The 24,888-nt window shown below is 43.0% G+C and overlaps 2 protein-coding genes across 5 annotated transcripts in view; one reads left to right on the forward strand and one right to left on the reverse strand.

Annotated features, from left to right (window-relative positions):
• Aifm1 (apoptosis inducing factor, mitochondria associated 1) overlaps positions 1–6,649 on the reverse strand; it is a 39,131-nt gene extending 32,482 nt beyond the window's left edge. The window contains exon 1 of one of the 3 annotated variants that reach the window (NM_031356.2): positions 6,344–6,649. In NM_031356.2, the coding sequence (NP_112646.1) occupies positions 6,344–6,446 (103 nt within the window). In that variant the 5' untranslated portion in view covers positions 6,447–6,649. The remainder of the gene's footprint in view (positions 1–6,343) is intronic. The other 2 variants (XM_039100097.2, XM_039100098.2) reach the window with 2 other exon arrangements.
• Positions 6,650–11,544: 4,895 nt separating this feature from the next.
• Positions 11,545–23,667, forward strand: Rab33a (RAB33A, member RAS oncogene family). 2 transcript variants are annotated; one of them, XM_039099851.2, is made up of 2 exons: positions 11,545–12,686; positions 23,085–23,667. In XM_039099851.2, the coding sequence occupies exons 1-2, from the start codon at positions 12,412–12,414 to the stop codon at positions 23,191–23,193; spliced, it is 384 nt and encodes a 127-aa protein (XP_038955779.1). In that variant the 5' UTR covers positions 11,545–12,411; the 3' UTR covers positions 23,194–23,667. The 2 variants fall into 2 exon arrangements, with proteins under 2 accessions (XP_038955779.1, NP_001101727.1); NM_001108257.1 differs by having other exon boundaries at positions 12,257–12,669; positions 23,085–23,666.
• Positions 23,668–24,888: the final 1,221 nt, after the last annotated feature.

A 24,888-nucleotide genomic window follows, 5' to 3' on the forward strand; every position in this document is an offset into this window, starting at 1 on the left:
CCCTTTGTTGAGTTCAAGGCTAACCTGGTCTACAAAGTGAATTCCACATTACAGAGAGCTAAATGGTGAGACCAGGTCTTTAAAAAAAAAAAACAGGGCTGGAGAGATGGCTCAGCGGTAGAGCACCCGATTGCTCTTCCAGAGGTTCTGAGTTCAATTCCCAGCAACCACATGGTGGCTCACAACCATCTGTAATGAGATCTGATGCCCTCTTCTGGTGTGTCTGAGGACAGTGACAGTGTACTTATATATAACAAATAAATAAATCTTTAACAAAAACAAAACAAAACAAACAGGCACACAAACAAATAGAGCCAGGCCTTGTGGATCAGGTTTGAAATCTTAGCTACTCAAGAGACTGAGATAAATTCATAAATCCAAGGCCTTCTTGGGATACAGAGTGAGTTCAAAACCAGCCAGATCAATTTAGTAAGACCTTTTTTTTCTTTTAAAGGGGCCAGAGCATACTTCCAAGACAGGGCACTTACCAAGCTTGTGCAAAATCCTAGGACCAATTTCCTGTAGTGTTTAATTAAAAATAAAGGCTTTGGTAGTAGTATCCTATATAAAGTTACAGAGAAAGGAAAACACAACACTCTCCCTTTCCTTTCACAGTGTCAGGGGCACACATGACTGACAACAAGCCTAATACAGGTCTGCAGTGTCGTATTAAAGTTCTTGGGAGCATAAGTAGCTTAAAACTCAGAACAGATTGAAGTATATAGTAAGTAGACCTGGCACTGGAAAGGGTAGCAATCTAGACTCGAACCCATTAATATTTCAAGGAGAAATAACACTGTGGTACTTCAAAAATGTAATTAGGAGCTGAAGTGATGGTTCAGTGGTTAAGAACATTTTCTGCTCTTTCAGAGAACCTGGCTTTGGTTCCCAACTCCCACATAGAGGCTTCCAACCATCTGTAACTCCAGTTCAGACATTCTGTTCTGACCACCACAGGCAATAAGCATGCATATAGGGCAAAGATATACTTCACGCAAAACACTCATAAAGGTAAGGGAAATAAGTCTAAAACCGTATTCTAAGTAGCCTCTTTCCAATGCAGATCAAATTTCAGACTGGGAAATGGGTTACACAAATACGATATAGTCCTATTTCAATTTCTGAAATATAAATAAGAGAATTTAAACCTACACTCTCTAGGAAAGGAAATACATTTTTTCTTTACTCTTCCTGTTTCTTATCTGGCTTAGAACTCTTTGTTGTCATGAAATAAAATGGTTTAATTTTTAGAATAGTCAATTATAAAAATAAAAACACTAAGTATATCTTGTTTCTTTTTCTTTCCTTTTTTTTAAGGCAGAGTGAGGCAGGGGTCTTTCTATGTTGTCCAGGTTAGCTAGCATCAACATGGTAATTCTGCTGAGTCAGTCTCTGAAACCATTAAAATGGATTGTCCTCCATTTTAATCTATGAAACTATCCCCATGCCCTTGCTCCCTGTAGTTTTAATTTTTAGGGGATCAAGGAAACCACTGATCACAACTGAAACATGCCTCTCCACTTGCCTTCTGAGAAGGTAGCTCACTCTTGACTTCTCATTACTGTACCAGCTACTTGTTTTTGATTTTCTGCAGCAACAGAAATTATTTTGTATTTAAAATGCAATTCCCAGGAACTCAATCTGTGCTTCTGTAACACTTTTTATACAGTAGGAAATAATATTTTAAGAGTGAGGGTCTCATTATGTAGTACTGACTGGCCCAGAACTTGATATGTAGATTAGGCTGGCTCTGAATGCATAGAAATCTGTCTGTCTTAATATCCAAAGTGCTAGCATTAAAGGTATAGACTGCACCTGGCCCTGGTTTAAAATATAGTGCTAAACAATGAAAGAGAAACAAATTTTTCTAATTTGATTGATATTGGCCAAACTTTTTTTTTCCTTTTTTTTTTTTTTTTTGGAGCTGGGGACCGAACCCAGGGCCTTGCGCTTGCTAGGCAAGCACTCTACCACTGAGCTAAATCCCCAACCCCTTGGCCAAACTTTCGTTGTTGTTTTCTTTTTGAGATGAGAATTTGGTATGTAGTCCTGACTTGTTGAACTCATAATCCCCCGACCTCAGCCTCCCCAGTACTTTTGACTGGACATTTATTTCTATTTGTTTTGTTTGTTTGAGGTATTGTTTTATATTATAGACTGGGCATGGTTGGAACTCATTATGTAGCATAGGCTAGCCTCAAAATTTTCACAATCTTCCTCCTACTGGGATTACAGGTATGAACCACAACTCTGATATTGACTAAACATTGAAAAATTCTTTGAAAAGATTTCTAACCAGATCTCATTAATTTCATGTTGCTTAGTAGAAAGAAATTGGTAAATTTAAGTACCACAGAGCATCACTAGAGTAAAACTTTAGCCAGCAAGCTCATTTTCGGAGGCCTCACATTTTTCTATTATCTATACTCCCAGCCCTTTCTAGAAACACATTCATACACTGAGGCAGTTAGTAATGCCAACTCATTAAGAAGTCTATATGCTCTTAAAACTTGATTCCTAAACATCAAATTAATTTTTTCAACATGAATAAACACAGCCTATTAAGGTGCCTACTGTAGGTAGATGCCTGTCTGTAAAGAATTTAACAGCTATTGAATTTTATCAGCCTTTGAAAAATTATCAAGCCTTGCTGGAATTTTAGAAGAATGATAACTATCCCATGAGATGTCTCAGACACTGAGCCACCAACCAGGCAGCATACACTAGCTGGTCCATGGCCCGCAATACATAGACAGCAGAGGACTGCCCAGTCTGGCCTCAATGGGAGCACCTAATCCTTGAGAGACTTTGAGGCCCCAGGAAGTGGGGAGGTCTGGTGGGAGGGCATCTATTTGGAGGCAGCGGGGAAGAGGAATAGGAGGAGGAACTGTGGGAGGGGAGACTGAGAGGGGGATAACGACTAGACTATAAAAAAAATAAAATTGTTAATAGGAGAAAGAATGATATAATACTATATGAATCATTCTTACAAAAAGCACAAAAGAAAAAAGTTTTAGATTACAAAAAAGAAGAAAAAAGAACAAAAAATAAACCTTTCACTGAAAACTTAGTATGTATCAAAAATTGTACAGAATGCTTGGGACACAAGAATAGATAGGACAAACTCCTAGTCCTTGGACTTAGGACAGGGAAGTACCTACTGTTATTCTGACTATGAGAAAATATCCTTGATGCAAATCATAAGAAATCCAAAGTTGCTCAGTTTGTCTTAATTCTTAAATCAGTAGAAGAGAAAAACAAGAGCCTCCTGTAGATCCTGGATCAAATGTGGGGTTTATCCTTTACTCAATTCACCTAACTAGGCAACTTTCAGAAGCATGATCTAGAAAAATGTTAACATATGCAGCAACTCCCTCAAAACATTAGAAAAAAATTCAACTTATTAACTGCTTAGAGAAAAAGTTGTCCCGTCAAACATCTAGGTTTTAAAAAGATGTCACCAAGCACAGTGGCTCAGACCTACATTTAGGAACTCTAGAGCCTAAGACAGAAGAAGGACCATGAGATCAAGATTATACTTAGCTACACAGTGAGGTGGAACAACTGGAATACATAGCAAGATCTTTTCTCAAAATATTAAAAACCAACGTGCCATTTGGCAGTATCTACATTCTAGAATTCTAGGCTACAAGGAGCTCAGTTACTTCTTTAAAGATGCAAAGATTCCAATTGCAAGGCCCTGGGTTCGGTCCTCAGCTCCAAAAAAAAAAAAAAGATGCAAAGATTCTGGACAAGCTATTGGTGAACATCTTTAATCCCAGCACTGAGAAGGTGAGAAGGCAGATCCAGGCAGACCTCCAATAGGCCAGCCTGGTCTACACAGTGAGTTCCAGGACAATAAGAACAGCATAATAGACTGCATCTCAAAAAAAGATGCTATGATCCAAATAAAGAAAAATCGTTAAATATTTGAACTTTAGGTCAGGGAGCTAAGTGATCATTTTGGTCACAATAGGCAGCAAGATGTTTGGTGAATAAATAAAACATTACAGAACACAAAATATCTATTACCAACCCCTTCTGCTGCCCAGTAATAGATGCAGACACAGAGTTGTGACTTAGTTACTTTTAATCCTTTCTAGAAAGAGGCAGAAAATCCAAATAAGGACAAACAGGAGGTATTGAGGTTTCAAGAAAAAAAGCAATGTATAGTGAAAGAAAGCTAACAATGGTAAGAGCTATAGATGACTTAATTTTAATGCAGGCTCAAGGTTTACTAAAACAAGAAAAATAAAAGCAAAGAAGAAAGATTACTAACAACCTGGCAAAGCACTGGGGGGAGGGGATAAAAGAGGGCAAAGTGGTACAAAAACCTTGTCTCGTGCCCACCTCTGTGAAAATATATAGCAGATGCTGCTATGTGAAAATGAAATCAGATTAAAGGCAATTGGCAAATGAGCCATAAAACACTAATTCCCACAATGAAATTATCATAATTTCTTTTGGAAATTGTATCCCTACCCCCACTCATTTTTAAAGCAGGTGATGTCATACTCTAGTGCATGGACAAAGAAGTGTGTGCAAAAAGATGGATGGGTATGTCAGGAAGTCATGGTATCTTCTACAGGAGAGTCCTTCAAACAAAGCCATGCAGTGGGGGAAAAGCATTTCAGTATTTTGCCACAGGTCTAATATTATAATCAAATGAGTATTTAACTCGATGAGAACATTTGGTTAGCCACCAGAATTCTGGTAAAAAGCTATGTACTGAGCAAAATAAGTGCATAATATTAGAAAGGGTAGTATCTTCAGATTATCTAAATTTTTAAATATTTCTCCATAATTTACATACAATACCACCATTTCCATGCACAGAACTCACACGAATTTTATTTCTATTCACTGGGTTTTTAGAAAACCTAGAGGTGGCTTTTTTTTTCTAAAGCAGGAATTCTTTAGTTCCAAGAGATAACTAAAATTACATTTACATTTTTGAGACAGGGTCTCAACTATATAGCCACGACCAGACTGGCCTGGAACTCATTGAGATCTGCTGCCTCTGCCTCCAGAGTCCTAGGATTAAAGTCATATGTCACCATACCCAGTAGATAACACCCATTAGAAAATATTTTTGACTCATACCAAAGGGGACAAACTATCCAAACACATTTGCAAAGGTCCTAACAATCAAAGTGTTTTCCACTTCTTCCAGAAGTTTTTTTTTCTTTTTCTTTTTCTTTCTTTTTTTTTTTTTCAGAGCTGGGGACCGAACCCAGGGCCTCTTGAGCTTGCTAGGCAAGCGCTCTACCACTGAGCTAAATCCCCAACCCCTTGTTTTCCACTTCTTATCCCTAAAGACTCATGGGTAACAGCTGATATTATAAATGTAATTACTCTAGGACAATGATTTAAAAAATGATTTAAAAATACACCTTGGAGAAGGGGGGTCATTCATTCCCACAAATCTGTATAGGTAGAAAAGAAGATGACTCAAACCATGCTCAGATAAACTCATGGATATTGGAAACACAATGGGCTAATTAGTGGAAAGAGAAGCTAATTCATTCATAACTGTTTCAGGTCAAACTTTAGGAAGCAGGGTTGGGGTGTAACAATAGGATTAGGGGCCTAGAGACTTGCAGAGTAGCTTTAGCGCTACCTACTAATTATGTGACCTTCTGCAAGTAATTTCACCTCTCTGTTCCTCAATTTATTATCCATAAAATGAGTGGGTTGGTGTTTACCACAAGATCCTTCCAGCTCTAAAGTTTGATGAGACAATGAACATCCCAGAGAACAAATAAGAGTGTGTTCTAAAAACATTCGTTGAAGCGTGTAAGACCACCAGGAATTGAACTGTCTGGTAATCTCAAGTCGATTTTGAGCTAATTCTCCTGATGTCTAGTGTACAGTTGAGTTTCCACATCGTAGGGCATTCAAATAAATACACAGCTCTCACTCGGAGTTTTGGGGAGGTAGAGCAGAGAATCTGATTTACAGGAGAAACTCGTGACTGTGTCCCAACCACTAAATGACAACACTCATCTGACCTCAATGCTTTAAAAAGGCAAGGTAGCAGAGATGGGCAATATGGTTTGGCCAAGCGTTCTGTTATCCCCAAATGGCAAAGCCTTCCAGGAGAAGGCCTCATGCTGACTTCTGGGGTTCAAAGCTCTTGAAGGTCAGGCCGGCATAAGTGTGCCTATTCCTCAGCTTGTAAACTCTTGGGTTCATATCCCGCCAATTTGGAATTCTTGCGACTGTGAAAGAAAGTTTTTTTGAAGGACCTGGGGAGCTCTGCGAGGGATGGGAACCTATGGGACCTAGGCCATTGGACTTTGAAGTAAGGTAAGGGGTTGCCTGGGGCGGGTCAGCTAGTCACCTGGAAGCCGGTTCCTCTGTTTCGGCCTCTGGACGCACACCGACCGCACCAAGGGCACCAGTTTCTGCTTGAAAGCACCCGCCAGGCCTCCACACCGGAACATTTCGGCGACCGCTCCTAGGAAGCTCCGGCTCCTTCCTTTTCTTTTCACACACCGCCGAAGGGGTCAAACACCACGGGCTCGGGTCCGCTCCCCCTCCCGTCACACGCACATTACGCAGGCTCCTCCTCCCAGCCCCGAGTGGACATTGGATAGAGAAACCGGCCCGCTAGAGCCGGGGAAAAGGTACTGAGGCTGGAACCCTACTGCGCAGGCGTAATACTCAGCGCCGCATTGCAATTGGTCCCACAGCGAGGAGGTTGGCGCATGCGTCCAGCTGCCCACGCGCTCTGCAAAGCCCCCGGCCCCGCCTCCGGATTTGCAAGTTTCCACGAGTTAGTGACGCTGTATTAGGTTGAGCGGCTTAGGAAACCAGTTCAAGAGAGACTTGTGCCCGGAGGCAGTGGGTGGTGCTGCCGCTGTGTAGGTAATGGGAGCTGATTGCACTTCTCAAAAACCAACCCCAGAACCGTACTTTCTGTTTTCGTGTGCTTTAGGCAACTATCTATCTGGCATTTAAGCCTTTCTGAATCTCTTTCTGAGATCCAATTCTAGTCTTTCCCCAAGTCCTAATCACCAATCGCACTGGACTTCCCGAATCCTGAATAAACTTCCATCTTTTAAAAGTAACTGGCACTTTCTTGAGCAGCCCCCCCCCCTTTTTTTTGGAGGTGGGGTGGAGTGGGGCGTGTACTTCCCGTGTTATACCTCCGTTATCACTTTCATTTGCTGCACCATGTGCCCTGTGGATAGTCTCGCGCTACTTTGTCTTTCGTGCTTGAGAAGAGAAAGCTGACAAAAAAAAAAGTTTGTGCCTGACAAAGAAATACTTCTGTCAAAGAAATACTAAACAAGACTTAGAAAGTTGTAGGAAATATAGAGAACTGAGAGAAAGTAGGTATTTTGCTCTCCTGTGAGCAGAACACATCGGCCCTTTTCAATGATTTGAATTGCAGATTAAGAGTTTGCGGAAGCTGTGTGTAATGGCATAACACCTGTACTCCCAGCACTGGGGAGGCAGAGGCAGACTCAAGAGCATAGCAAGTAAATGCGAAGCCAGTCTGGTTTATATCAAGCCAGGCAAGGCTTCATGGTGAAGAGGCCTTGTGCCTTGTTATTGAAGAGTGCTACAGAAGAGGCTTTTGTGGATATAAAAGCATGGAAAGTGATCACTGTTTAGCTGAAGGAATGGAGATGGGAGCTCAGGAGTTCGAGGTCATCCTCAGCTATTTAGTGAGTTGTGGGGAAGCTGGGGCTACAAAACACCCTGTCTCGATTAAGAAAGAAAGAAAGAAAGAGAGGAGGGAAGGAGAGAAAGAAAAACCAATAACAAAAACAAGCTGGATGTGGTGGCACATGCCTTTACTCACAATACTAGGGGGGACAGATAACAGGAGAATTTCTGTGAGTTGGAAGCCAGCCAGGACTACGTAGACCCTGTCTCAAAAACAAAAAGACAGCTCCTCCTGCCAAAGCCTCAAAACACGGTTAATGAGTAACATTTTTAAAATTTATTTTATGCGCATGACTGTTCTGCTTACATTCATGTCTGTGTACTATGTTCATGCTTGGTGCCCTCAGGACATCAGTTATGCATAGCTGGCTATGTAGGTGCTGAGAATTAACTCTCAGTCATCTGTAAGAACAACCACTGAGCCATCTTTTTAGTCCTTATGAGTGACTCCCCCCTCCACCCCTTTGGGGGAAAGGGTTTCTCTGTGTAGCTGTGGCTGTCCTGGAACTTGCTATGTAGACCAGGCTAGCCTCAAACTCACAGAAATCTGCCTGCCTCTGCCTCCTAAGTGCTCGGATTAAAGGCCTGTGCCACCACCTCCTGGCTTTGAGTGACATTTTTCATCTAAATCTGCTTTGGGGGAATGAATATTGAAAATATCAATCCCAGAATAAAATAAATACATTTTATATTGTAAAGGCATAATAGATATTGCTTCTTGTTATTTCTAGAAACTCACAATATACTGAAGGACTAAGGCAAGAGGACCCTTGAGCCCAACAATTTGGGGTCAGCATGGACTGACATAGTGTGCGATCCAATCTCTTTAACAATAGCAGCAAGTTAATAATAAAGGTTAATAATAAACATGAATCAGTTTAATACGAAGTCAGTTATGTCTGCTAGTAAAAAAACTTTGGAAAATGCTATCAAAATTAAGGTAGTCATGTGCAATTGTGAAACAACTGAATATACAAAAATAATTTAACAATGCATAATTAAAACAAAAATCAGAGCGAAACATATATAATTTTTGTGGTAGGTACAATGAGGTATTTTTCTTGTCATTTTAATTAAAAATTGGATTTTACCCTAGTAAAATATTCATCAAAACAACTCAAAAAGCATGTGATAACAAACATTTCATTAGGATAAAAACCCACTGTGAAATATGTTCCTAGAAATCAACATTTCAAACTTACAAAGATAGACCCAGTGACAATTATTTTTTTGCCAGAAGCATCTGAATAATTTTAAGTGTATATATTATATATTTTAGGTATACATACATTGGCACAAATTCTACCCATAAGTTGGCAACAACCTCTTTCTACTGAATATGAAGAATGTGACATTAATATTACTTCCTGGGGCCGGAGAGATGCTCAGTGGTTAAGACCACTGACTGCTCTTCCACAGGTCCTGAGTTCAATTCCCAGCACCTGCAGACGCTCACCATCTTTACAGATTACAGCCATCTGTAATGGGATCTGGGATGCTCACCAGATTACAACCATCTGTAATGGGATCTGATGCCCTCTTCTGGTGTGTCTGAAAACGGCTATGGTGTACTCTTATAAAATAAAATAAACAAATCTTTAAAACAAAAACAAAAAAAAGTTACTTCCCCTCATTTTTTGAGGCCTATAGGCCAAGCTGGCTTCAAATTCACTGTATAGCCAAGGGTGACTTTTAACCTCTGATCCTCCTGCTTCTACCTCTCTGGGGCAGGCATTGTATCAACTGAGCTAGCCCTCCTATCTTATTATTATAGTTACTCTTCTATGGGTAACTAGAGGCATCAGACTTTTCACAAGAAATGATCAAGTAATGATTTCTATTTTAACAATTGGTTAAGAGCGTTTGTTCTTGTCGATGACTAAGTTTAATTCTTGGCACCTACATAGCCAGCTATGCATAACTGATGTCCTGAGGGCACCAAACATGCACATAGTACACAGACACAAGTGCAAGCAAAACAGTCATACACATAAAATAAATCTTAAAAATGTTTCAATGTCAATTGGAAAACAAAAGTACTATACCATGATGGCTGTTGGGATACATAATGATGGTATTGGATTAGCTAACTCATCTCTGGGTGTTTTTTTTTTTTTCTTTTTTTCGGAGCTGGGGACCAAACCCAGGGCCTTGCGCTTGCTCTACCACTGAGCTAAATCCCCAACCCCTCTGGGTGGTTTTAATGTTCACTAGTATAATCAAGGATTTTAGAAATGGGTGACCTACATGTATAATAAAAGGCTATAAATACATCTCCAACTCAAGAATAATATTAAGTAGAAGGCTGTATTTTTAAAAACTTGAACTTGTCTGAGCATTATTCTACAATACTTATATACACACATCATTCAGATCCTGAACTATTTTATTTTATTTTCCTGTAGAGGAATTTTAATCCAGCAACATGCCTACTTTTAGCAAGGGATCCCATCTAAAGACCTTCTGGATCTGTGTGATTTGGCTGGGATACACAGACACACCTTTAATCCCAGAAGACAGAGGCAAGCTGATTTCTGAGTTAAAGGTCGGCCTGGTATAGAGCAAGTTTCAGGTAAAGAAAAGTTTAGGTCCAGGCACTGTGGTACACACCTTTAATGCTAGCACTCAGGAGACAGAGGCAGGCAGATGGAGCCAGATTAGAACAGAATGCTAAGGTTAGTATGAGGCCAAGCAGAGCAATTCAGTCAGAAACTGAGAGAAGTCAGTTTGAACCAGCCAGTTTAGAGTGGAGTTTGGGTCAGAACAGCTGAGTTGAACCAGCCAGCCAAAATTCAGAAAAAGCTAGAAAGGGTAACCTTATTCCTAAGTAAGTCTCAGAGGCTGAAACCATTCTGGGTCTAGATTAGATTATATAGATTACAGAAGCTTCCAGAATTAGGCCTAGGTTAGCAGATGGAGGCTGTAATTACCTCAGGTGAACAAAAGTTAGTTTTACATTTTTTTTCTTTTTTCTTTTTCCTTTTTTTTTTACATTTTTTTCTTAGTGGAAAAGGTTTTAATAAAAATTGACTCTTCCTGTAGATCAGCCTCACAAGCAAAATGGCAGCTCATGTGTGCTACTCGTTCCCCTGGCTTTGATGACATTAGCAATAGCTCATAGGTTGATGCTAATGGTATGTGTTAGTGATACCTTAGCCTATGAAATGAGGGAGATGAGCAAAATCCTAAAACAAACATAAAATGGGTACTCTTTATTGTATGCAAATTGTACCTAAGTTGATTTCATACACATTTTAAACCTGAAAGTCACTTTTGGGAGAAGGAATATAGGTCTTGACCAAGTCGTGCGATGGTTGGTAAGCCTTGGGAAGCTGCCCTCTGATACCGTAAAAAAGTTGTATTCATTTATCATCTTCCAAGCATAATCTAGGCTTCTGGCAAATTAGACCCAACCACTGTGTTCTGCATTCACTTGCAGGGGGTGGGTGAACCCTTCTTGGGATTCTATTCCCTTAGAGACTCTACCATTCTGAAACAATGTATGGATCTGTGAAGGGCTCAGAGTATCAGGAATTATGGGGTTTATGCCATGTCCTAGGTCCCCTCACCTGGGCTTGTAATAGTTAGCTACAGAAACAAAGTCCCCCTTTGCTGGAACTGTCCCCACTAGTCCCCCCCCACCCCACCCCAGCCTCTGTACGGCCCTCTCCCGCGGCTGGCCTTCCCCATTGGCCAGTGAAACACAACCGACTGTGACAACCAATGGGAGCGGCCCTCCTGAACATTCAGAGGGTGGGTGCTCGTGGTGTGATGAGGGGAGGTTGGCGCCTGGTACGCGCCCCCCTACATCTGGCAAGTCTTTGACAGAAACAGTAACACCCCCTACACACTCATGCCCGTGCCCCGTGTCTGTCTCCTTTCAGCTGCGTGGGGGCCCTCCAAAAGCCACTGCCTTTACCAGTGTCCTGACAGTGCCCTCCCCAATTCCTTGGCCACCAAAGAGTGCACCTGCTTACTCAGTAAGACTGGATACCTCTTTTTCCTAAGACTTGGTGGGGGGAGGCAGGGAACCACAGCGGTGAAGCTGTCAGTGGCTGTGGAGGTGTGAAAGCGGTAGACCAGATCCCCTACCCCTTAGTGCTCCAGTGGACTGGAAACTCTCCTGTGATGCGCTCTTTGTCCTCCTCAGCTGTGCTCACTGCTCACCGACCCTATGAGCTCTAAGTAGGGGCGGGAAGCCTGAAATCCACCACGGAACTGGGGACAAGAAGGGAAGGCTATCCTGAGGTGGTGTCTTCCACTCTCCTCATCCCTTCCCTGTTGTGCTTAGGCGTTCTCCCTCCAGTGTGTCCCTGGGGTCCAGAAGGGGAGGGTCTAGGCGAAGGCGGGGCACAGCCTGAGCCTGCAGTCCCAGAGCTCACACACAGGCTGGAGATCTCTCAAGGCTGGCCCATTCTCCATTTCTTCGCTCTCAAGCTTTTGTGTCTGTGCCTTTGAGCTGACAGGAGGGTGCACTAGGGAAGGAGGAGGGGTGCCTGGGGTGAGAGCACCCTCTTCACGCGCGCGCGCACACACGCTGCCGGCGCACGCACACACGGGCGGACACACACTTCCAGACCCGCACACGAACACACACACACACACACACACACACACACACACACACACACGCACGCACGCACAAAGCTCTCTCGCTTTAAGCGCACTAACGTGGCCGCTTTCTTTGTGTGGAGCCCGCGAGTGGGGTTGGGACCCGGGTCCTGTCCCGGGGAGATGGCGCAGCCCATCCTGGGCCATGGGAGCCTGCAGCCCGCCTCAGCTGCTGGCTTAGCATCCTTGGAGCTCGACTCATCGATGGACCAGTACGTGCAGATTCGCATTTTCAAAATCATCGTGATTGGGGACTCCAACGTGGGCAAGACCTGCCTGACCTTCCGCTTCTGCGGGGGTACTTTCCCAGACAAGACTGAGGCCACTATCGGTGTGGACTTCAGGGAGAAGACCGTGGAAATCGAGGGCGAGAAGATCAAGGTGATCCAGCTGGTCAGGTCCGGGCAGGGAGGAACCTGGGAGGGGGTTTCCGCCTGAGGTATATCGCTAGTGATAATAAATGACTAGCTTTGGCTGTGTCGCCACCTGCCGAGCTCAAGACCCTGGGCACATCCATAACCCCTTTAGCTTCTTTCGGGGGCCCATCCTCACCTAACCCAAATTTTCTGGCAAGCCAGAGTGCTTGCATTCTTACCCTTTCCCCCTGACTGACAGCTCTGCCCTGGAGAAGCAGGTTTGAAATTGTCCTCAACCCTAAGCGCAAGAGACATTTCTGAACACAGGAAGGCCTGAGACGTCTCTAGTCTTAGTTTTCTGGGATGGATCTCAAAGCACTTTATAGATTTTGAGGTCTTTTCTACCTCTTGGGTGCCAATAGGCTGAAAAAAAAAAGTCATCCTGGCTAAGCCCTGTGGGAATTCATGGAGCAAGAACACTGCTTTATTTTAAATTGCAGTTTACACTTGAGATTAGAGCTGACTTGGGATGGAGGTGGAGTGGAAGATGGTTATGTCACAAAGCCACGAGCCCTTTTAAAAATTGAGACATAGTCACCTGCCGGCTCTTCATAACCTCCAAAAAAACGTGTTCTTTGGGGCAGTCCCTCCCAGATGCTTGCTGCTTTCCCTGGGTTGGGTGAGCCGATTACTCATTCTACTGGCATTGTCTTCAGAAGGCCTATTGGGAAACAACTTATCTGAGGGTCAGGGGAAGTGCCTTGACTTCCTCTCCATAGTTTACTAAATAGGCCAAATACAAATATTTTTTTTTTTTGGTTCTTTTTTTTTGGAGCTGGGGACCGAACCCAGGGCCTTGCGCTTCCTAGGTAAGCGCTCTACCACTGAGCTAAATCCCCAGCCCCCAAATACAAATATTTTTATACGTTCATTTAGGGTAGTAAAAGTAGAAAGTCAGGAAGACAGGCTATGCCAGTGTGTTGGGAAGGGGTAGCAGGAAGCAGAGGATGGCAAGGACAGCTTTGTGTGTCATAGAAAGCTTCTAAGGAGACGCCAGGGCTGCTAAACACTAAGTCCTCTAGACTCACAGCTAGCCTTTTCTTGAGCAGGACCCCTGGTGGGGGTTGGGGGCAGAGATGAAGGTAAAGTTCTTGCTGGTCAAACAGCTGAGAGAGCCACATGTCCTGTCCTGTGCTCTGAGTGACACGGACAGGTCTGGTGAACTGGAGAGAATGACGAAACACCCCCAAAATGTGCAAGATTTCTTGGTGATTAAAATGATTGCATTTTAAAATGATTTCAGCAAACGAGCTCTAAGAAGACAGGTGGGAGACAAAGTGAGCCCCAGGGTCTGGGAGATAGTATATTCTTTTGAACTTCTGTTTTAGCTCTTCCCAATTTGAGGCAACAGGGATGTCCTTTTAAAGCCAATGCGGGTATCTGGCTTTTCTTTGTCAAGCCTCTTCATGTTGAATGTTTGCACAGGTGAGAGCTTTCTCCTCGACAGTGTCTAGTTTCTTTAATATATGGCTATAAGACAATGGAAAGTCTAAGACGTTACCAAAGTAGAAATAAATCAAAGGATGCATTTTGAAACAACTTCAAAATCATTCATGTTTAATGTTATTATTTATTTAAATTCAAGTGTTACAGTGAGCTAAAGAGTTTCCTGGGCTTAAAAGTTGGAGCAGCATGTTAAAACCATCTGAAGTTTGAGTGGTGGGAAAAGGAAGTGCATGGGAGAAGGAAAGATGAAGGTGGAGAGAGGGAGGAGGAGGAGAAATGAGGGGTAGGAGGTGAACAGTGGGTGGAGTCATCACCCAACGGCCTTGGGGAGGGTTTTAAACCATTACCCCAACCCCTGTACTGAACCAAACTGACTTTCAAGTCTCTGCCAAATATCCTAGACTTTTTTCCCCCAGAGGGCAGAGCCCGTGACAGTGTGACTCACTAGAAACAGAGATCAGCACAACACCCCATGCAGATAAGTGCTTAATATGGGCTTTGGGGGAAAGATGATATTTTCAAGAGGACAAAGCCTTGTAACACAGTTCAAGGAGGAACCTCTGAGGACAAATTTGTCAAGAAACAACGTCAGTGGAGTGTAAGACCTGGGACATGATGACCTCGCTTCCCTAAGGCCAAAGCTGGCAGGTGAGAGACCAGAGTGTCTGTGAGAAGATGGAGGATCCTGGCAGTTGGCAGGAGATCAAGAAGGAGGTAGATTGTGCCTCATGCTTTTCCTGCGAGAAAAAAAAGTGCCAAAAAATGGTTTAAAGATAATTACCAATGTTAGTTGCCCTTTGGGGGAGAGAAAAATGCGGTGTGATAGGCTGAGGTAGCCCCAGAGTTCAGCCAGCAATAGTAGTTGGTCAGATTATAAGTAGACACCCTGGCAGGGACTGGTAGAGACTGCTCAGTATTCTTTCTCATTTCTAGACTAGTGTACTATTACCTCTCCTAGCCTCGCCCCCTTGTGTCCCCGGAGTGGTACATATGACAATCTCATTCAGAGGACTCTGTTATTCTAGCTCTAGCTGGATCTGATGCCTCTGGCCTCCACAGATAGGTTCACTCATGTGCACATACCTACACATAATTAAAAATAATAAAAATTAATCGAAACTAAATTTAAAAATTATTAATTAAACAAAGCCCAAGCTAGGCATTTTATGTCTTTTTTTTTTTTTGGTTCTTTTTTTTTCGGAGCTGGGGACCGAACCCAGGGCCTTGTGCTTGCTAGGCAAGCGCTCTACCACGGAGCTAAATCCCCAACCCCGGCATTTTATGTCTTATTTGATACAAAAACTCTAGGAATTAAGAATTTAAAATATTTTTAATTTTTAAAATCTACGGAGTGTGTGTGTGTGTGTGTGTGTGTGTGTGTGTGTGTGTGTGTGTAGGCACACGTGTTCCATAGAGCATTCTTTCTTTCCACCCTCTGAGTTTCAGGAATTAAAGTGAGGTCATTAGGTTGGGTGCCAAGTGCCAAACCATCTTGCCAGGGTAAAATTGGGATTTTTATTATTCTCCTTTGACAGATAAGGAGACTGAGTTTGAGACAGATGAAATACCTTGTCCAGAGATCTTGTCCAGAGATCTTTTGTCATTGGTAGAATTTCAATTGAGATCCAGAGTCCATGTTCTTTATATTTAGAAGGCAAGATCTACTCTACTAGATTGGGAGTGACACACTACTAAGCAGCCAGTCTTATTGTGCCTAGGCAGGGATCCAAGGATCAAGCAAGGAACCTTCAAGTTATCCCCTTCAGGTTTGGGGTGAAGTCCAGTGGTAGAGTGTGTGTTTAGCATATGTGAGGCCTTGGACTATATCCCCAGTGCCACTAAATAAGTGAAAAGGAATTTAAACAAGAAATCTATGTTGCTTGTACTCAGGACACTCAACCGAGTACTCTAAGTTTCATACCATGACTGTCTCACTGTAGGTCTAAGAATTACAGGGGTCTAGAGATAGAAAGGACCTCAGGGGGGTTGGGGATTTAGCTCAGTGATAGAGCGCTTGCCTAGGAAACGCAAAGCCCTGGGTTCGGTCCCCAGCTCCGGGGGGAAAAAAAAGAAAGAAAAAAAAGAAAAAAGAACCAAGGGCTGGAGAGATGGCTCAGCGGTTAAGAGCACCTGACTGCTCTTCCAGAGGTCATGAGTTCAATTCCCAGCAACCACATGGTGGCTCACAACCATCTGTAAGGAGATCCGATGCCCTCTTCTGGTGTATCTGAAGACAGCTACAGTGTACTTATATATATAATAAATAAAATAAATCTTAAAAAAAAAAAGAAAGGATCTCAGGGGCAAATCCCCTCTAATCCAAAGTCCCCATTTTAGAGATAGGGAACTAGAGCTTAGAGAAAGAAAGCGACTTATCTAAGATCAACTGTACAATGCAGGTCTCCTAATCCCGGTGCTCGTTCTGGGTTTTACACTGCCAGGTTTAGAAGAGTAGATAAGTCCTAAAGTCCATTTAACCCACCCAGAAGGCTGTCTGCGCAAGCAACATGGTGGGACACCACCTAGAAATTCTGGCAGCTTTTCCTGACCAATCTAGGAAAGATGGAGACATCTTCCAACTCACTAAGGAAGGGTGGAGTTTCTCTTAATTATGCATTATGTATGTGTAACCTACAGGTTTAGCTAAACCATATTGTGTCTGTCTCAGCCTAAAAGCATCAGAAACCAATGAATAGGGTGGGGGGGGGGTGGATAGGCATTGTTGAACCATTCTTGGTAAAATTAAAAGAAAGTAGCCCTTTTGCCTAGTTTGGGTACCTCCCACAGGCCTAGAACCCCCACTGTCAGTTGGCTGTGTCTATAGGCAGGCATGGGCCAGACTGTAGAGTTCTTCCTCTCTGCTGATCACTGGGGAAAACACCTTCCTGTGCTATGTTACTAAGTGCAAGGAGGCTGAGCTCAGTGTTCCTTACAAGCTGCCTGCAGTCAGAATGACATCATATCTGTGGGGGCTTCTAGGCTTCCATCTTCTGTCAGCTTAATGATTAGTTATCCATCGCTGTGTGTTCCTTGCTGCCTTCTCCTCTCTTCCTCTCCCTCTTCTTCTCCTTTCTTTTCCCCCTTTCCCCTTTCCCTTCCCTAATCTCTCTCTCTCTCTCTCTCTCTCTCTCTCTCTCTCTCTCTCTCTCTCTCTCTCTTTCTCTCTCTCTCTCTGTATGTGTGTCTGTCTGTCTTTGTCTCTGTCCTTTTTATTGCCAAGTGTGCCAGGTTTGTGTAGATAAACATGGAAACATGGCACAGTCCAGTTTATTGCTAAAAAAGATTTCTTTTAAATTTTCCCTATCCACCAAAGGTTGTAAATGCTTCTCTTTTTTGCACTTAAGCCTTCTGAAATTGGCTTCCAACAAAGGGATATCCATGGTCCATTTATAGAATGATGCCAGCTAGGTCCCCTGAGGAAAAGATACTTTGGTCAGCTCAGAGCTTGTGCAGGGGACGGAGAGCTTGCTGAAGCTCATTCAGGCAGACAAGTCTCAGAAAATGGTAAAAAGGTACAGTTACTCTGTAGCAGCTCTCCACACTGTGCCCTCTCCCCCTGCATCCTTCATCTATCCCCCACTAATCTGAGCCTATCCCAACCCAGTCATGGCAAGTTGATGAATCTTTCTCCCTGCCCCCCCCCCACTGGCTGCCCTTGCCTTGTTTCAGCTTCTAGTGCCAAGCTTGCCAGAGTGAAAAGCAGTAGACCCGAGACACAGTACTAAAAAAAAAAACAACTAATATTCATTGAGCACAACATATTTTACAAAAGCTGTTTCTCATGTATCATCTCATTGGGTCATCCTAGCACCAGAGAAGCCCGTGTTCCCATTCTAGAGATGAGGAGAGTGAGGCTCAGCTAAGAAATGATTATTCATTTACTCAGCTACTAACTAGGAGTCAGAATGCTGTCTTTCCAGCTGTCCATGTGGACTCAGTGTAATGTCATGGAGATTCATGTGTCCAAGCCTGAGAGGAAGAAAGACTGCATACAGTTGGCCTTCTGTCCTTGTGGAACCCAACTAACTGAGAATAAAATATTTAGAAAATAAAAGCAGGGACTGAGGGTATATAGCTCTGTTAGTAAAGTGCTTGTCTTGCAAGAATGAGGCCCAGAGTTCAATCCCACTGCCACATAATCCTGACCCAGTGGAACATCCTGAAATCCTACCACTCAGGAAATGGAAGCAGGAAAATCAGAAATTCAAGGTCATCTTTGGCTGCATAAGGAGTCCAAGGCAGGCCAGTCTGGGCTATATGAGATCTTGTCTCTAAAACAAAACACACACACACACATACACACACACACACACACAACATATACATATATGTAGTGTATATGTATGTATATGTATGTATGTATATTATATATGTGAGTATAAGCATCTACCCTAAACATATAGAATTTTTCATATTCCATAAGCAATACGTTAAATCAAGTATTTTTGATCATTTGCATTGTATCAAATATTTTAAGATAATTTAAAATATGTAAGAGGGGCGTATAAGGCAATATGTAAACAGTACAGCATTTTATAGAGGGCATTTGAGCTTCCATGATGTGGGCATCTGGGGGTTCTGGAATCTGTATTAGGCAGTGACATGCATAACCAAGGAACGCCACCAAAGCATGCCTGCGCAATTGCTTGCTCTTGTCATTTTCCAGATGGGGACGCTGAACAAAATCCCCACAACTAGCAGGAGATTTGGACAGAGATTTGCACTGCAGTTGGTTTGACGCCACTGTACCCTACTGGCCCTCTGAGAGTGATGAGGATCGGGCACGCATAGCTAAGGGACAAGCTTCTACCATGTCTACTGGGAAGGAAGGACAGAGGAGAGGGAGCATCTACGTTTCACTTCCTAGCAAGGATGAAAGGATTGTGAGGATGTTGGGGACTGGGAAACCTGGATCCCCTGACACAGAGAGCCCATTCCATGTGTCTAGTGAGCCTGTCTGATGTAAGGCCCTTTCAAAGGCATTGAAGCCATACTGCCTAGTTCTATTTTCTGCTGGGTGTAGCCTGCTTCCAGGCTTTCATCATGGCAGGGGAGGGGGGGTCAAAACTTCGGATGTGGTTTCTATAGAGCAGGGGAGGGAGAAGTAACTATCCGTGAACTACCAAGCCTCTGAATGAAAGCTTCAAGGCTTTCTTTGTAGCTTTGGAAAGGCAGAGGAGGTCTCCAGCAGAGAGGCTCTCCCTACAGTTCTGGCGACTGACTTGAGTGGCGTACACAATTAGGACGCCAAGGAAAAGCCAAACAGCCAACCTTACTCAGCTTCAAACACCTCACACATTCCCACCCGTGTTCCTGGAGGTATTTTTAGAATTCTGAGCTCATGGTGTTAAAGCATCTGCCACACGCCTGAGGGCCGTTAGGAATTCAGCTTCGCTCAGGCAAGAGTTAAGACTACTGGAGACTGGGGGTGGGAAGTGGAGACCAGGAGCCAAGTGGAAATGATATTCTTGGACTTGGTATGTTTTCTTCTCCCTGACCTCCATCCCTCTCCCCATCTGCCTCTTGTTCTTCCTGTTCAGAGCACCAGAGAGGTAGAAGGAATAAAAAAAAATTGTCTCTTCTTACAGAAACAAATAAGCCTTTGAGGATTTTTTGCTTTTGTGTGTAACGAAAGTCAGATGCTTTCTCTGAAATGGCTTTGGCAGATACCTGAGCTGTCCAACTGCTGGGAGATCTAGTGGCTCAGGCCAGTACTGCTTTTGATCACCACCGCCTCAATGATGTACAATCCAATGCTGAGAAATACTGCCAAGTTCAGTCAGCAAGGGGCCAGCAGCACTCATGGACACAGAGCACACATATGTATTCTCTGGCATGATGTAGACCCAAAGTGCAATTCCTAAGAAAAGAGAATTGCAGAAGTTAGACAAGATTTGCAGGTGTGTGTGTGTGGGCGGCGGGGGCGTGGGGGTTACTGAAGAGATGGTTCAATATTCAAGAGCACTGGCTGCTCTTCCAGAGGTCCAGGGTTTTGTTCCCATCACCTATATGGTGACTGAGAACCATTTGGGATTCTAGCTCCAGAGAACTGGCCTTCTTTTTCTGGCCTCTGTAGCCACTGCATGTGCCATGGTGCACAGGCATACATGCAAACAAAACACTCATACACATAAAATATAAATAAGTAAGTAAGTAAGTAAATACATACATACATAGTCTTTAAATATTTAAGAAAAAATGTTTGAAGCAGGCATGGTGGCATATGCCTTTAATCCCAGCACTGGGGAGGTAGAGGCAGGCTAATAATCTGAGTTCAAGGCTAGCTGGTTTACAGAGTGTGTTCCAGGACAGCCAGGGCTACATAGAGAGACCCTGTCTCAGAAATTTTGCCCTCTTCCCCCACCCCATCCCCAAAATTGAGGACAATGGTGGAGGCACAAGCTGAATCTTCAAGAATGGATGAGATTGGGATGAGGAAGTGGAGGCCACCAGATACACTGTCGAAGGATGAACTGAAGGCACAGAGAAAGACGTGGCCGAGTAGCTTCAACATAGGCTGAAATAGATCAAATTAAGACAGACTGAAATACTTGGATTTGACACCACATGCACTTAGAGGGCCACCATAATTTCCGGAAGAGGCGGATGCAGGCAGGGTGGCTATGGGACAGCAGCACTCGGGGGACAATGGAGTGGAGACATCCAGAAACCTAATGACTACTGGGGTTCACTGATAGGGAGAGGAGAGCCTGACCCAGGGTCCATGAAAATCCAAACAGAAGCTGAGGGTGGTAACAACCTGCAGCAGCCCAACACTTAGCTGAGACAGACGGTCTGAGGCCAAGCCAGGCTATAAGTGAGCTTCTGTCAAAGAAAAATTCAAATAGAAGATATAAAAAGAAAGCTTCACTAAAAGATCTTAGAGGGTGAAGAAGGAGAGCCTGGACAATTGAAACTGATGGTCAGAATGATGATCTTATAAGATCTTCAGTCAGCAAAGAGTCATTTCTGTTCCAAAGATTAGACTCACTGATTGCTAATTCCACATAAAGACTATATCCTTCAAGTGAAAAGTCACAGTAGTAAGAAACATTCTGTTTCTTAGCTGAGAATTTTATAGGGTCTTGAGATCATCATTCTGATCATGAATGTCTGTTGCCCCAGACATGCATACATAACAGAAAACAAAATTGGACTTGAATATATGTTGACTCTCAGAGTAATCCCCCTGGGAACTATGCCTCTGCATATGCTACTGATACCAGATTTCTCTCTTCATAAGTTGGCCTTTATCCCAAAAGCCAAGATGCAGAAGAAAAATAGGGCGAATTTAATTATCTTTTACATAACAAAGAAGTGAATTTAAAAATAAACTGGAAAACAGGCATGGTGGCTAAAATGTGTAATTCCAGCACCAGGTGGGCTGAGACAGGACAATCGTGAATTTGAGATTCATATTAATAGATAAATAAATAAATAAATAAATAAATAAATAAGGCTCAATGGTGAGGATTTAAACACTAATTTCATTTTTCTGATGGGAGGAAAGCAGGCTGTCATATAGCCCAGGCTAGCCTCCAACTTGCTTTGTAGCTAGCTGGACCCAGTTTTTCTCATAATGCAAAGAAGGTGCATGCCTATAATCCAAGACCTCGGAAAGGTCAGCCAGGAGGATCACTAGTTTGGGGCTAGCTTGGGCTATATAGCTAGCAACTTGGAAGCCAGCTTGATGTATATACACATTAAGACCCTGTCTCAAACAATGGCAGGAAAGAAAACAAAGAAAATAAATATGTCCTGTTTTCAAGTAGCCATTACCTTTCTGATATATACAATTCTAAAACTTTTCTACAAATATTTTTATGTTGTATGTTTTTGGAAATTGAGGTTCTATCATATGAAACAGATTTGGGACTGGTTAAAAATTGAGCACACCAACCCTGAAATGTTCTTTTATATGTTTTCTCTCTTTCTCACTTTGTCTCTTTGCTCTTTTAAGACAGAGTTTTGTCATGTAGCCCAGGCTGGTCTTGAACTGTCAGCCATCTTTTTGCCTTCCTCTTGTGGATTGCAGGAATTGCTGTAGTCGCAGGTGTGAACTGGGGCAAACATTACTGTGCGCATGCTATTCCTCTTCTAGCGAACATTGTTTGCCTTCAGGAACAGTGACACTGTGACGAAGATATTTTCACAGACTTTGAGGGCATCTCTCCAATGTCTTTTGTTTAGATTCCTGAAAGCAGGATTATAGGTCTAAGCGTTGTGAGCATTTTTAAGATTATTGGTAAAATTGTCACATTGCCCTCCAGAAAATCTGACCAATCTGGGTACTATTTTTTATTAATTTTAAAAAGATTCATTATTTTATGTGTGTGAATGTTTTGCTTGCACATGTGAAGTGCACTGTGTATGCCTGGGGCTAGTCAAGGTCAGAGGAGTTCATCCAATCCCTTGGGACTGTAGTTACAGGCAGTTGTGAGTTAGTTACCTTACAGGTTCTAGGAATCAAACTTGGGACCTCTTCAACCAGTGCTATTAACTCCTGAGCCAGCTCTCCAGCTCTTGTGTACTATTTTTATACTACAATCCTTTAAACTTTTCACCTCAGTATTTTCACCCAGAAACAAACAAACAAACAAACACACTTAGAAAAGTATAAAACTTCTCTCTGGGGTCCATACTGTCAATCTGTCAAGAAGTACTTGTTATATCGGGATTTGTAACCTCATTTTTTAATCCTTTAAAGAATAGGTATTTGTTTTATTTTTTGAGACAGGGTTTCTGTGTGTAACAGCCCTGATTGTTCTGGAACTCAGTAGACCAGGCTGGCCTCGAACTCACAGAGATTCATCCATCTCTGCCTTCCCCGTGCTAGGATTAAAGAGGTGTGCCACCACTGCCCAGCTCAGACTATGCTTTTTCTCTTCTACTCTTGTTCCCTTTTCTGACTTTACATATGGGTCTTTGTTGCAGGTTCAGGTGTGGGACACGGCAGGACAAGAACGCTTCCGTAAAAGCATGGTTGAGCATTATTACCGCAATGTGCATGCAGTGGTCTTTGTCTATGACGTCACCAAGATGACCTCCTTCACCAACTTAAAAATGTGGATCCAGGAATGCAATGGGCATGCTGTGCCCCCGCTAGTCCCAAAGGTGCTTGTGGGTAACAAGTGTGACTTGAGGGAACAGATCCAGGTACCCTCCAACTTAGCCCTGAAATTTGCTGATGCCCACAACATGCTCTTATTTGAGACATCAGCCAAGGACCCCAAAGAAAGCCAGAATGTGGAGTCAATCTTCATGTGCCTGGCTTGCCGACTGAAGGCCCAGAAATCCCTCTTGTACCGTGATGCTGAGAGGCAGCAAGGAAAGGTGCAGACACTGGAGTTCCCACAGGAAGCTAACAGTAAAACTTCCTGTCCTTGTTGAAACCAAATGGTGTAAATACTCGAGAGCACTGGAGTTTTTTCTTCCCCTTTTTTTCTGTGCCTGCATAATGCTCACACCTGCTTGTTTCCATACAAACTAATATCAAAAATAAAATTTGTATAGATTATCACGTGGCTTTGAGTCTTGCTTTCTTCCAGGTCTTTCTTCCAAGGTCTAAGCCAGGACCTTGCATCTGATAATAAAGAGCTCTCTATCCCTGAGCTCCATCCCCACCCATAGGGGAGGGTTTTTTTTAAACAGTCAAAAGTCTTTTGTTTGTCTGTTTGCATGTTTGCTTTGTTTTTTTTCCCCCAAGACAGGGTTTCTTGGCATAATCCTGACTGTCCTGGAACTCAGTTTGTAGATGTGGCTGGCCCCAAATTCAGAGATCCTCTTGCCTCTGCCTCCCAAGTGCTGGAGATTAATAAGATGGGCGCCACCCTGAAGTCTTGAGAGGAGCTATGGATTTAATGTTTCCCTCATTTCTGAGGTATGAGCCTTTGATGTTTTGCTTCCTTTTCTAAAATAAAAACAGGCTGCGTCACAGTCCCAGTTCTTTCACAAAAATTCAATTCCCCACACATTTCATCATGAGAAGGAGATGTTTGCTCCCTGTCAGTCTAACAGATACATACTATGCAAAGAATGCCATGGAATATGTGTTCCAGGAAGACACATCCTGTCCAAAGGCCCCATGCCCCAATTACAGAATAATGTAATTACTGAGAAACAAGAATCCAACAATGGCGGCTGGTGAGATGGTGCAATGATTAAAAGCACTTGTTGTTCTTGCTGAGGACCAGTTTCAATTCACAGCATCTACGTCATGGCTCACGACGGTCTGTGACTCCAGTTTCAAGGAACTCATGCCCAGTTCTGATCTCCTCTGGCTTCTTGTGCACATTCAGGTAAAACACTCACATACATAAAATAAATCTTTAATAAACAACACAATTAAGCAGGGTAGTGGTGTGAACACCCTTAATTCCAGCACTCAGGAGGCAGAGTTGGGTAGATCTCTATGAGTTCGAGGCTAGGCTACCTTATAGAGCAAGTTCCAGGCCAGGCTAGGGCTGTTACCCCGAGAAACCTTGGGTCGAAAAACCAATAAAAAATAATTAGACAGCAGTGAGTATAAGGTTATGTTGTAAGAATATAGAATACTGTACACTCAACACCAGCGACTTCTCCTAGAAAAAATAACTGTATTTATCATTTTTCATTTGATTATATTTATTTATTGTGTTCAGGGTGTGACGAAGCATAACAGTATGTGTGTGGAAGTCACAGGATGGACTGCAGGACTTGATTGTGTCCTTCCACCACGTGGGTTCCAGGAATTGAACTC

This window comes from Rattus norvegicus, chromosome X, assembly GCF_036323735.1.
Source record: "Rattus norvegicus strain BN/NHsdMcwi chromosome X, GRCr8, whole genome shotgun sequence".
Lineage (NCBI taxonomy): Eukaryota > Metazoa > Chordata > Mammalia > Rodentia > Muridae > Rattus > Rattus norvegicus.